This window comes from Sciurus carolinensis, chromosome 4 (assembly GCF_902686445.1).
Source record: "Sciurus carolinensis chromosome 4, mSciCar1.2, whole genome shotgun sequence".
Classification (NCBI taxonomy): domain Eukaryota; kingdom Metazoa; phylum Chordata; class Mammalia; order Rodentia; family Sciuridae; genus Sciurus; species Sciurus carolinensis.
In genome coordinates, this window is record NC_062216.1 from 113,871,887 (window position 1) to 113,884,346 (window position 12,460).

At 47.9% G+C, this 12,460-nt stretch overlaps 1 protein-coding gene and 1 long non-coding RNA gene across 2 annotated transcripts; one reads left to right on the forward strand and one right to left on the reverse strand.

Moving 5' to 3' along the window:
- Window positions 1-431: 431 nt before the first annotated feature.
- On the reverse strand, window positions 432-3,585 carry LOC124983403 (uncharacterized). The gene is made up of 3 exons (XR_007108424.1): window positions 3,375-3,585; window positions 1,294-1,399; window positions 432-622 (listed from the first exon to the last, which is right to left on the reverse strand). It is a non-coding gene; the product is annotated as an uncharacterized LOC124983403 (long non-coding RNA).
- Window positions 2,797-10,312, forward strand: Hoxc13 (homeobox C13). Its single transcript, XM_047550654.1, has 2 exons — window positions 2,797-3,546; window positions 8,795-10,312. Exons 1-2 carry the CDS (start codon window positions 2,814-2,816, stop codon window positions 9,049-9,051), a joined length of 990 nt encoding a protein of 329 aa, XP_047406610.1. The 5' UTR covers window positions 2,797-2,813; the 3' UTR covers window positions 9,052-10,312.
- Window positions 10,313-12,460: the final 2,148 nt, after the last annotated feature.

Genomic DNA, 12,460 nt, shown 5'->3' on the forward strand with positions numbered 1-12,460 from the left:
TGCAGGCACGGAAAGTCTTGGGGAACCAAATGAAAGGGGTTGGGGTGTCAGTCAGAGCATGAGAACGTCCCCAGTCGCTTTTAGAGACTTTAGCTGCGAACTTTCCACTCCAGACCTCCCACGCTTACCCCCATGTTGAAGGGTGGGGGTGGGAGTACATCTACATCTGGTCTTCTTGAGAAAGGCATCTTTGGTTCCCTTGCTTTCTTCTTGCCGCTAAATTTTGGCCGCACAATGCCCCTAATAAATGAAACTGTAAAGTTGCCGGGTTAATTAAACCTATATCTCATTGCAATAGGAATAGTTAATGCCCTTATATAAACCTGGAAAAGAACATACTATTAATTTTATTTATTGCTGGGCCGCCCGGTACTCAGACCTTTCCCGCCGTTCTGGCCCCCAATCCCAAAGGCTGGAGGACTTGCCTTTGGATTCCGGACCTTCTGGCATCAGACTGGACCAGAGAGTGTCTAAGGAATGGGGCCGGCGTTTCAGGTCCTTTGTTTCTCCTGGTAGCCCTAAAGAACCACAGAACCGGTCCACTCATAGATTCTCCATGAGGGTGCGACACTTCATACGGAGTAGTAGCTAGGGCCTCTGCACCTCCTCTACCACCTACAGGCTGGAAAACAGCAGACCACACCATTCTCCCCACCCGCCTCCCACACACCCCAACTGGGCCTTAGGTAAGGAGCCCAAGGTCATGAGACCCAGTCTAGTCTTGGCCGACCTGGGTTTGCTTTCCTCGTTTTGGTTTTCTTTTTTTTACCTTGACCTTGGACTCCAGCGGGAGAGTAGCTCGTTTCTCAGTCGAACAACCTCCCGGCAAGATCCCACCTTCCCCTGAGCTTATTTCTCCTCCTTCCACCATCATTGCCCTCAACACACACTCAAGCGGGCCTACTTGTGTTTCAAATCTCTTTCTGTTGTATTTTTCCACCGACTGACAGCCCAGCCTGCTTTCTGAACTCTCAGATGACCCTTCTGGAAGAAGACTATGCTGATAAGAATTAACTCACCAATGTATGGGCAGCTCTCAACCATCAAATACCACCTTCCCCCTCAAGGGAGGAGGGAGGCGACTGTGGGGTTGCCGCGTAAATCCGCAGACCTGGCTATTTACTGTGTAGCTTGAGGGCTTGAGGGATCCAGTAGGTTTAGTTTGGCGGGGGTCTGATGCTTGGCGAAAGCTTATGCAAACAAGAGCACCCAGCATTTAAAGACTGTGGCAGAGGCAAGAAAGGGAGACATTGCAGTCCCTCTCCCCCTTCCCCCCACCTCTCTTTTTATTACCTTTTCTCCTCAGGGAGGCCCCGTGCTGAAAAGAACTTGGCTCAATTCCGCGGAGATGCCCCCCGCAAAGGGGTGACTCTATTGAGGCTCCAGACAAGTCAGAGGGCTATGAAGAAAGAAGAGGGGCTTTTGAGAAATCAGTAAGTTGATGTTAGTTTTTCTTTGAAATAGGAGAGTTTTAGGGCATAAAAGTACTTCGCACTATAGGAGTGACCCCGAGAAAGCTGTGGGAGCTAGAACGAGGTGTTCAACTGGGGACTGCATGGAACTCTGTCTGGCCCTCACTTTCCAGGATCAGCCCAGGCAGCTAGGGATGGAGGCGGGTCCTGTAGAACTGAGGTCGGACCTCCAGTGTACCCCAGAGTTGTACCTGGGAGAGGTCTCTTCAAGGGGCAGCGCCATTCTTCCCCATTTTGCACACTTCCTATGGTACATTATGCAGGCGGGCGCGCTCTTATAGCATGCAAGACTTTTAGCCTTCATAGACCGCATCCCGCTTCCCCAATTCTTTGAAAAAAAAAATCTCACTCGAGGCTTTTATTTTTATTGCATGTTTAAGTATCAGTCCATTCTACTGCCCCATTTCTCCTCCTTTTATTCTTTCTCTATTTCTGAGAGTATTCCATCTCTGCACGCTTGCCCAATCCCTATTATTGAAGTCTGTGTTTGGGGCTACCACATTTCCCCAACTCTCTCAACTATCAGCAAAGAGAGAAGAGGGTCCTTTCCTGACTGGCGCTTTGGAGCAAGTGACTGAAGGTCGGAATAGAAACACAATCTCCGCATGAAAGGCTTGCTGCCCGGCGTCGTGGGTTCTTTTCAGCCGCGAGCTGGAGCGAAGCCTGCCAGAGCCTAGCGCTCCTGCCTGTTTTCTAGTTTGTTCATTTATTATTATTTTTTAAAAATCCAGTTTCTCCCAGTTCTTAGCTCCAAACCCTAATCTAAAGACTTGGCAGTCAAAGCGACTGGATTGGGGGTAGGGGTCTGTCTAGTTGGTGCACATCCAGAGCCTAGGGGGAGGTGCCCAGAGACTGCTTTCCTCCCCCAACCCCTTTGCGTCGGCCAAATTTAGCTACCCCCTCCTCCCTCTCCCTTACAGGTCCTGCCTGCCAGGGGGGCGTCACCCTGTCCCTTTAAATCTCCCAACGCCCTCCTCCTTTTCCCCTCCTGAGAACCAATCAGCAAAAACCTCATTTCTTTTCGCCCCGCCCCACCTCGAAGGGAGGGAACCCCTGGAGACCCAGTCAGAGCATCACGTGCGCCGACCGCCGTCACGTGGGAGCCGGAGGAGTGCTGAGGGGAGGTGGGAGGGAAGCCGGCGGATTTCTTAATGAAGTGTTTCCCGCATGCGTAGAGGGATTGTGGGGAGGGAGGTGGAAGCACCGGGAGGAGGAGGAGGAGGAGGGGTGGGTGGAGAGGGAAGGGAGGAGGGATGGGGGAGGGAAAAAGGGAGCGAGGTGTCTCCCTAGCTCGCTGCCTCTGGCAAGTGGAGTTTTTAAAAAGCTCGAGCAGATCATGTCATGACGACTTCGCTGCTCCTGCATCCACGCTGGCCGGAGAGCCTTATGTACGTCTATGAGGACAGCGCGGCGGAGAGCGGCAGCGGCGGCGGCGGCGGGGGAGGCGGTGGTGCGGGAGGAGCGGGGGGCGGCTGCAGCGGAGCGAGCCCCGGCAAAGCCCCAAGCATGGACGGTCTGGGCAGCAGCTGCCCGGCCAGCCACTGCCGCGATCTGCTCCCGCATCCCGTGCTGGGCCGCCCGCCGGCTCCTCTGGGCGCCCCTCAGGGCGCCGTCTACACGGACATCCCGGCCCCGGAGGCGGCGCGCCAGTGCGCCCCGCCGCCGGCGCCCCCCACTTCGTCCAGCGCCACCCTGGGCTACGGTTACCCATTCGGGGGCAGCTATTACGGCTGCCGCCTGTCGCACAACGTGAACCTGCAGCAGAAGCCTTGCGCCTACCACCCGGGCGATAAGTACCCGGAGCCGTCGGGCTCCCTGCCTGGAGACGACCTGTCCTCCAGGGCCAAGGAGTTCGCCTTCTATCCCAGTTTCGCCAGCTCCTACCAGGCGATGCCCGGCTACCTGGACGTGTCGGTGGTGCCTGGGATCAGCGGGCACCCGGAGCCCCGTCACGACGCGCTCATCCCGGTCGAAGGCTACCAGCACTGGGCTCTCTCCAATGGCTGGGACAGTCAGGTGTACTGCTCCAAGGAGCAGTCGCAGTCCGCCCACCTCTGGAAGTCTCCCTTCCCAGGTAAGGAAGGGGCCTGAGCGCCGCCGCCGCCGCCAGGGACCCCTCCCCGCCCTGCCTGCCCCGGGGCTCCGCGCCCCAGCCACCCCCGCCGTCTGGCCCCGGCGCGCCGGCTCGGCTGGGCTGTCGATGGAGCCGGCCCGGCGAGCTGAGCTGAGGAATGCGCTGTAGAAGAAATCTGCTCCGACACGTTCCCCGGAGCTGCCGGGTCGAGAGTGAAGCAATCACAGGCGCCCGAGCGCCCGGCCGCGGGCTCGGGCTCGGGTCAGGAGCTTACCTCCTCCTCCCCCTTCCCTCTCCAGCCTCACGCAGAGCTACTGTACCTTAAACCCGCTGCTGGTCAGAGTGGGGGTGGAATGGCCCTCCATTGCCTTGAAATCTAGGACAAAACTCTCAACCCATTGAATAATTTCGGGAAGGAATAAGAACCCTCCTTTTGCCTGGATTCAGAGTCGTTCAGGCAGTAGTGCCTTTTTAAAAAAATAGGAATCTAATTTGTCAGAGTCTGTAGAACTGAAAATTTTCTCTTGATTTATTTAAAAAATTTAGCCCCAAATTTTCAGATTGTTAAGGATGCAGAAGAGCTAAAGTCTCGAGAGGGAGAAGAGAGAAGAGGGCTTGCATCCCTCTCCTAGATTATTAAATTTTCTTTGGCACTCTGGTATGCTGAGCTGAAATCCTATGAATGTCTCCACTTTCCAATCCCCCAAATGTGGTCAAGAAAGAGTTAGTTGTTGGTGCCCCAGACAGAGAAAGAGGGGCTATGGATGCAAGGTGGAGAAAGTAGACTGGTGAGGATCTGGGGTCCAGGCCATTGCCTGGGGAACTCTGGATCTTGCATGACTGTGTATGTGAGAGGACAATTTACTAAAGACCTGTTCCTTTTCCAGCGGAGGCTCTCTCTGAATAGGAAAGGTTTCTATAACCCCCACCATTCCCCAAAGGAGAAAGACCAATCTCAGGTTTCCCAAAACCACATCAGTAATTTTGGCTTCCATTTCCTTGAGAAATAAGGATTCTCTGGGGTCTAGATAAGCCAGCATTTGAGACTGCTCTCCCTGTAAGCAGAGATCAGTGAGAGAAGGTCCTCTCTTCTGATGTGATGCTTTCAAAGGTCTTGGGAGGGACCACAGCAGCCGTGGATATATCCCCATAGTGCCCCAAAGGCCCCCTTAGCTACACATGCTGGGGCCAGGGATATTTTCACTAGGAAGCTTATACCCAAAGACCTCCTAAGGGTGGGCCTAAAATTCCTCTGTATCCGGGATGGGACTGGGAGGACAGGTAGATGGTGAAGAATCAATGATGTTAGAGAGAGTAGCAGATAATATTCTGTAACTATTATGAATTACGCAGTATAATACAACTTATACCAGGGCGGGCCCAACACAAGTCACCCCATTTCTGACTGCCAGAATTGAGGATGAAATGACTTTTTAGTACATCGTGGTATCATGCATCACCTACTCTTAATTGGTTGTAAGAATTAAATGTTACATGATTTTTTTGTTAACTGCCAAATATGAAACACGATATTTCTATAAGATAGGCAGTTTCCATGTAGGTACCCTATAATGTATTATAGAGGTTGCCCTTTAATTCCTATCTGACCAAAACAGAAAGTTCCTTAGGAAATGAGGGTCCAGCATGAATTTCTGGAGCAGTGGAGCCCACAGACCATGCCAAGGGACCAATGGGCAGGGGAGCAGGTGCCCAGCAGGCCCACGATGGACAGTGTGTTTAGAGTCATGAGGTAGAAGAGAAAGAACTGCTCTAATTTCCCTGATTTGCATGTGGATCCTGGTGGGGATTGGAGAAAAGCTCGGGAATATCTTTGATCAAAATAAACATCTCAGAGGTTCTCAGGGGGGAAAAAATGCTAAAAATAAACACTTTTTGATCACAGCCTCCTAGAGAAAAATATCTTTGAAATAAAAAAAATACAGCCCAATTGAGGTTTAATACATTCGTAAATTACGGCATGGAAATGTATATAAAACCCAGCATGCCTCTGCAGTTCTGTGGAAATGGAATTGGAATGGTGTATCTCATTGAGTGCAGAGGTCCGGGTGAGAGGCAGATGAAAAAGAAATTATCTTCAGACACCCTCCATCTTTCTACCCACACAGATCTTTTAGAAGTAGTGAGATTTCCAGATAACTCTGTCTATGCAATTGTGGTTTGCTCGGCAACATCTAGGCATAAACACCACTGTCTCTCTTCAGTGCCTCTGGCTCTGAGAAACCTCATCTATGGCAGTCTGGGCTGGTGTGGGAGATGGAGGCAATTGTTCAGAAAGATCCAGATAATTAGGGAGATGTGTTGTGGCTTCTTCCCTCTTCCAATTATACAGACCCTTGCTTCATTGCTCTTTTTTTTCCATCCTTATGATGAACATAGACACCTTTTTCCTTTCCTTTTCTTTTTGTTTACTGAGAGAGACAAAAGCCGGGCGAGAATTCAAGAAGAAGAAGAAGAGAGAGAGATAGAGAGAGAGAGAGAGAAAGACAGAGATAGGGTTAAGGAAGAGAGAAAGAAACATTGATGACTTTGGACCATGCTAGAAGTCCCTACTGACAAGCCTTTGGATTTGGGTTGAGAAGAGCAGTTAGCTGGATTTCTAGTTGTACAACATAGTCTTCAGAACCCAAAGCCTGCTTTTGGGAGTGAGTTGTCAAGGGTGGGTGGACTGTGGGAACCTGTACATAGGAACCCACTTGGACCCCAAGAAAAAGCTAAGGCTAAGCAGTGATCTAATTTTTCTTTACTACTCAAAGGTGTCAGTTAGGTTCAGGGGTATGAAGTGATTGGTGTGTGTGAGTGGAGGAGTCTGGGGAAGGAGTAGTTGTGAAATTAATAGCCAAGTCCCCACTCATTTTAGGCAGTGTAGACACAGCTCTAGGTCTCATCTACCAGATGTTTCCACATCTGCAGATCCTACTTTCTTTCCAAAAGGCCACAGACAATGAAAGGGGGCTTCTTTGAGAATGCAAGACTGCAGCTATTTCCTATGGAAGCCAGAAAACCTGCACTTTGACTGAAATTGAAAATAAAAATCCATGAGAGTCTTGGTCAAATCAATTATTGGCATCCTATAGAGAAAATAACCAGTTTAGACCAATTGTTTACTGTTTAAACTGATTTTTTTTAGGGTTTTAGTGATTAAACCTCACTGGAAATTTAGAGTTGGAGTTTAGAGTGTCAAAATTGGTAAGTAATTTTGAGAGTTTACAGAGAGTGAAGCAAAAACTTAGGGACAATTATTTGGTTAATTCAGAAAGTAAAATCCACCTTTGCTCTACTTTGCTCTCCAGGAAAAAAAAAAAAAGAGGTGTTTTAAAGATGAATTTTACTATGTGGCCTATTTTCATTTTAAAACATATGATGTCATTAAGAGTCCATTGAATCTGAATTTAAAATTTTATTCTGACATTTAAATTATTTTATCCTGTGTCTCAGATTCCTGATCTGGATGAATAGGTTTAACAAAATAAACCTGAGGAAATATTCTGAGGATTTAAAAACAAAAGCAAAACCAGAGAACTCATTGTATCATTACTTACCCTACTCATTTTTTTTCTTGTCCCTGAATCATCAATTTCCCAAAACATGGTTATATCTAAAGAGTAAATCAAATTGAGAACTAAGAATTTTTTAAAAATTATCTTGTACCAAAATCATTTTTTACCTTAAAGGATCTTATCTGTTAAAATGAAGTTATTTTGTTTTTCAGATTTAAAAAATGACTTTATTTGTACAGAGGCAGAGAAAAATGACAAGCTGGACAGTTTTCCTGAGAAATTGTCACCATGAAGACAGCCAAAGCGGGCTATTGGAACGCCCTCACCCCCATTTTCTTAATGGGCACTTTATTTTTCCCTACATTTGATTGTGACCTCTTCTTTCCCCAGCATGTATAGATAAGCATCCCTGGGAGAGTGCAGACCCAATGGGAGTAGGTACAGGGAAGGTCCTTTGTATGGGTGGTAAAAAGAAGCATTTCAGGAGGAATTTTACATCTTCGCTCTGAACTACAGATCCAAAGGATAGTGTGAATGAAGAGGAAACTTCAAATGTTCAGCCTCCTTCATTGGCTTCTGCCTGATGAAGTATAATAATTACATGGAAAAAATTGAGGGTTGAGTTATTCAGTTAATCTTCCTCATTCCCCCACTTCCCTGTGAAAGTGTTGTTGTGACCTTTACTGCCAGGGGTGAGGGTGGAGTGGAAGACAGGGATATAAGTTACATACATTGTTTTCAATTACTGTGAAATTCTCAAGAGCCCAAAGAAACTGGACAGGTAGTAGTTGAAATGACAAGGTTAGGGTTTAGGATTAGGACTGGTGCATGGAATGTAGTTAGTTTGCTTCAGCCTTAAAGGAATGGAAAAGTGAGGCAGGTGGAACAGAATTTGCTCTGTTTGGGCAGGAACTGTGTGTGGATCCTCTACCTGATTCCCTATCCCTTGAGGCAGGATCTCCCACCTTGGTGGTATTAGGTGGATTACAACATTGGGCCCCAATTTTAGAGTGATTGATCCCCAACCAGGCTGGCTTCACCTGGGCACCTTTCCTCTCCTGACATTTTATGTTGGTACCTCAGATTTCTGGTGCAAGGCCAGGGCCCAAAGGCATAAGGACCTATATGATTGTCTGTGCTCACTGAAGCTGTGAACATACATACAACAGAACTCCTTCCTCTGATGATGGGGCAGAATGTAGGCTGGTAGGCACCCAAATGAGCCAAATGCAGGAAGGTATTTTTTGAAAACTCGGGGTCCTATAGGCACAGCAGGTCCTTAGAGGATCCCTGCTAAGGGCCCAGGGTTCCTAATAAGGAGTGCTAGGCAGAATCATATTGGAGCCTGAGGCAAAATGAAAAATCAGCAATACTGATCCTGTATTTATTTTTAAAATTGATATTTTGCTTATCATGGTTTTTTGCATTTTGATTATTTTTGATTATTTTAAACATGCATTAAATTATCTTGATTACTGAATTTTGGGACCTCTTCCCCTGAAGTTTGTACCATAGGCCAGAACCACAGTGGTCTCACACCATTCCTGTCTTTGCTAATAGCAAAGGTGCAAAAGATTAGGGGGCTCCATTAGGCAGAGCAATCTGCGGGCCCTCTTTTGCGTCCCTGTCCAAACCCTGTGCTTCTGCAGTGTCACAGCCTTGCTTGCGGCCTCCAGCCAGGTCCAGCCGCTCGCCTCACTTCCTCCCGCCCGCCTTCTCTTTCCCCTCAGACGTGGTTCCCCTACAGCCCGAGGTGAGCAGCTACCGGCGCGGGCGCAAGAAACGTGTGCCCTATACTAAGGTGCAGCTGAAGGAGCTAGAGAAGGAGTATGCGGCTAGCAAGTTCATCACCAAAGAGAAGCGCCGGCGCATCTCTGCTACCACGAACCTCTCCGAGCGCCAGGTCACCATCTGGTTCCAGAACCGGCGGGTGAAAGAGAAGAAGGTGGTCAGCAAATCGAAAGCGCCTCATCTCCACTCCACCTGACCGCTCGCCCAGCCGCCCGCCCCGTCTATTTATGTCGCCGCTTTGTACCATAACCGAACCCTCCGAAGGACGCTGCGCCGGTGCAGAGTATTTAAGGTTAACAAGAAGGAGGACCCGCGCTCTAGGAGGCCGAGAGTCTCCGAGGCTGCGCTCTGTCTTGCCCTGAATCCCCATCCCATCCCGCCCCCTCTCCCATCTAGCCGGTACTCACCGAGCTTCAGCTGTTTTGGAGCCGGCGAGTTGTGGGAGGAAGGCCGTGGGCCTCTACTTCTCTGACTGACGCCCCTCGCCTCACAAGAAAAAGAGGAAAGGCAACGGAGAGCCCAATCATTCCAACCAAAGCAGGATTGGGGGAGTCCCAAAGGACCCTATTCTTGCCTCATCCTATGCCCAGGATGGTAGAAGACCCTCCGTAGGGGTGTGGCTTGGGTACAGGATCTGGCAAGTTTGTGCTTTCCTTCCAGTTTCTCCTTTTCCCTGTCCCTCTTGCATTCCATACGCAAGATTTTCCAGTTATGATTTTTGTGCATATTTTTAAAATCGTGTTAATATTAAATGATAATTATTGGGGACTTGGCAGCTTGATTGGAGTACAGATCATGCTTGGAACTTTTAGGTTTTCTTTCCTATTTTAACAAACCTGGAGTTGGTGCAACCCTAATCCCATCCCAACCTGAAAACAATTTCTCTCTGGAGCTGCCTTTGCCCTCACCACCTCCGTTCTCTGCTCTCTCACTCATGTGGAAATTCAAGGGGAACAAAACTCCAACTGCACTGCTAAATGTGACTTATCTTTCCTCTTTCTCTTTTCTGGTGAGGTTGGGATTTAGGCCACACTCAGAAACAGAACATTTTTTAAAAGGATAAACTTCTCTTTGAAGGGGATGGAGAGCTGGTGCCTCAGTAGAATGTCTCTCTGGTCAGTTCTCCATCAAAACAATAGCTCAAGAGAGAGTATTCACACTTACATTTTTACTGATTTTCCTAGGAAAGCTAGAGGAGCTACTCTAGGAGACTAAAATAACTGGCCTCCAATTAGCCAGCTAAGTGTAGATGCTGCCTAATCCCTCCTCAAAGACCAACTTGGTGCTGTGGGGGGGCCCCTCACCTCCTTCCTTCTTCGCACTGGCGCATTACAAAACAGTGTTCTTTTAAAATGTCCATCAGAAATAGGCTCTTTTTTAATGTTGTGTATCTGTATATAGTATTGTGATGTCTGAATGACTATGTACTGAATGCAAAAAGAAAAATTCCACAAACCTGTTTTTAAAATAAAATGTCTTTTTTTTTTTTGCTTGATTTCATTGCTCAGATTCCTTCTGAAGTCCCTTTGGTCTACTGGCTTTTCTGAGCCATCTAATGATGTCCTGACTGAGCCAGAATGACCAGGGGAAAGAGCATAGATTCACCCCAGCTGGGTAGATTTCCAACCTGTATTTTGCTTTATTTAGGTTTTTGAACTATTTGTACTATCCAGCTAAGAGAAAAGTTCCCATGCTGACACCAAACTTAGGGGAGGGAAAAATATGATTGGTAATTAAAAAGGTATGGAAGTAATTGGATGAGAAAAGTATACCACTGGCCGCTTCCATTAAAGTTGGGGCTTAGGGCTGGAGGTATAACTCAGAGGTAGGGTGCTTGAGTAGTATGCATGAGGCTCTGGGTTTGATCCCCACCACCAAGAAATATAAAAAGTAACTGAGACTCAGATCCGGTTCTGGGTGCTGAGTAGGCAGCATCCCATCTGGGAGCTGGGTGGGGTAATGGTGGCAGCTGCAGGAATGGAAAGGGAAACTTTGGCTTCTGGGGTCATAGTGCCCTCAGAGGGTCCCAGATTCCTCCAGTAGGCTGGAGTTGAGGCTGGGATAGGATTGGCACAGTCTGTGGAGTAAGCTTAGGGCCCAGCTTTCCCTGAGTGCAGTTTTTTCTTCTGTCAACCTATGGGGAGAGGTCAGAACACTAAAATCCTTTGGGCCCCCAGTTTTCCAAGCCAGTCCTGCTTTCACTCTCTAGCATTTCTGGGAACCCCAGTCTTCCAGGCAATCAGGAGCTGTGTAGATGCTGCCACTAATTTGTTTTCCTTGTCGCGTCTGTGCCTATCTCCCTATCTGGCAGAGTTAATGAGATCGTTAAGTTGTCAGGTTAAGAGACTTTTAAAAAGCAATATAGCCTAAAACAATGTTATCTCAGATTAAATCTTTACTGCAGCAATTTTTATTTATATATAATATTTTTCCTCTCCTGAGACATAGAAAGACTGGAGGCATCAGGTTGGAAGTCAGAGTTCTCCGTTTTCCTTTTGCTTGATGGGGCTGAAGCTTTGTGAAGCATGAGTTCACACGTGCTTAAGTGTGCACCTGCACACACACACACACACACACACACACACACACATACATGAGCCTGAGAGACAAAGAGCCTGAAGAGTTTATTCTTTTCGGAGGCTCTACTAGAGATGTGGCTGCCAGTTCTGTCCCACTGGTCTCAGCTCTGGGTTGCTAACTACCGGAGGACCACATACTGGGTAGTGGAGATTTAAGCAATAATAGGTGAATCTCCTAGAAGTAAAATTCATTTTTTCCAGGTGTGGTGGTGCACGCCTATAATCCCAGCAGCTCAATAGGCTGAGGCAGGAGGACTGCAGGTTCAAAGCCGGCCTCAGCAACTTAGCAAGGCTGTAAGCAACCTAGTGAGACCCTTTCTCAAATTTTTAAAAATAAATAAATAAAAAGTGCTGGGGGTGTGGCTCTGTGGTTAAGCACCCTTGAGTTCAATCCTTAGTACAAAAAAAATTTTTTTTAATTCCATCTGTCCTTATCCCCTGCATCCACTACACCAACCCTTCTCCAAAAACCTCTGAATATCTTCTGAGATAGAGTTGGAGAGTTAATGTGTGTGTTTGATCGGTGAAAGAAAAAGAGTGGACAGAATCCTGGGACTATTGAAGCCCCCATCCTCTTAACTGATAGGGGTAGTCCTATGATACGGTCATAGACACAAGGGAAGTTGGGGATTCAGCAGGTAAACAGAAGTCTAGAGTTCCCAGAGGACTGAGGGATCCCTTTATTTCTGCACACAAACCCATCCTTAATCAAATGACCAAGTCTTAAGCATAGTGGTGTACCTGAAGTCCCAATACTTGGACGCTGTAGCCAGAGGATTGCTTGAGTCCAGAAGTTCTAGCCAGCCTGGGCAACACAGCAAACCCCCCTGAGAGAGAGAGAGAGAGAGAGAGAGAGAGAGAGAGAGAGAGAGAGAGAGAAAAGAAGAAGAAGGAGGAGGAGGAGGAGGAGGAGGAGAAATAATAAAGAAAAAAGGGGTGGGGAGAAGAGAAAGAAAGAAATCAAGTCTCCCACACTGAAAGATGCATCCTAAGACCACAGAAGTGAGTGATTGGACTGAGCTTCCT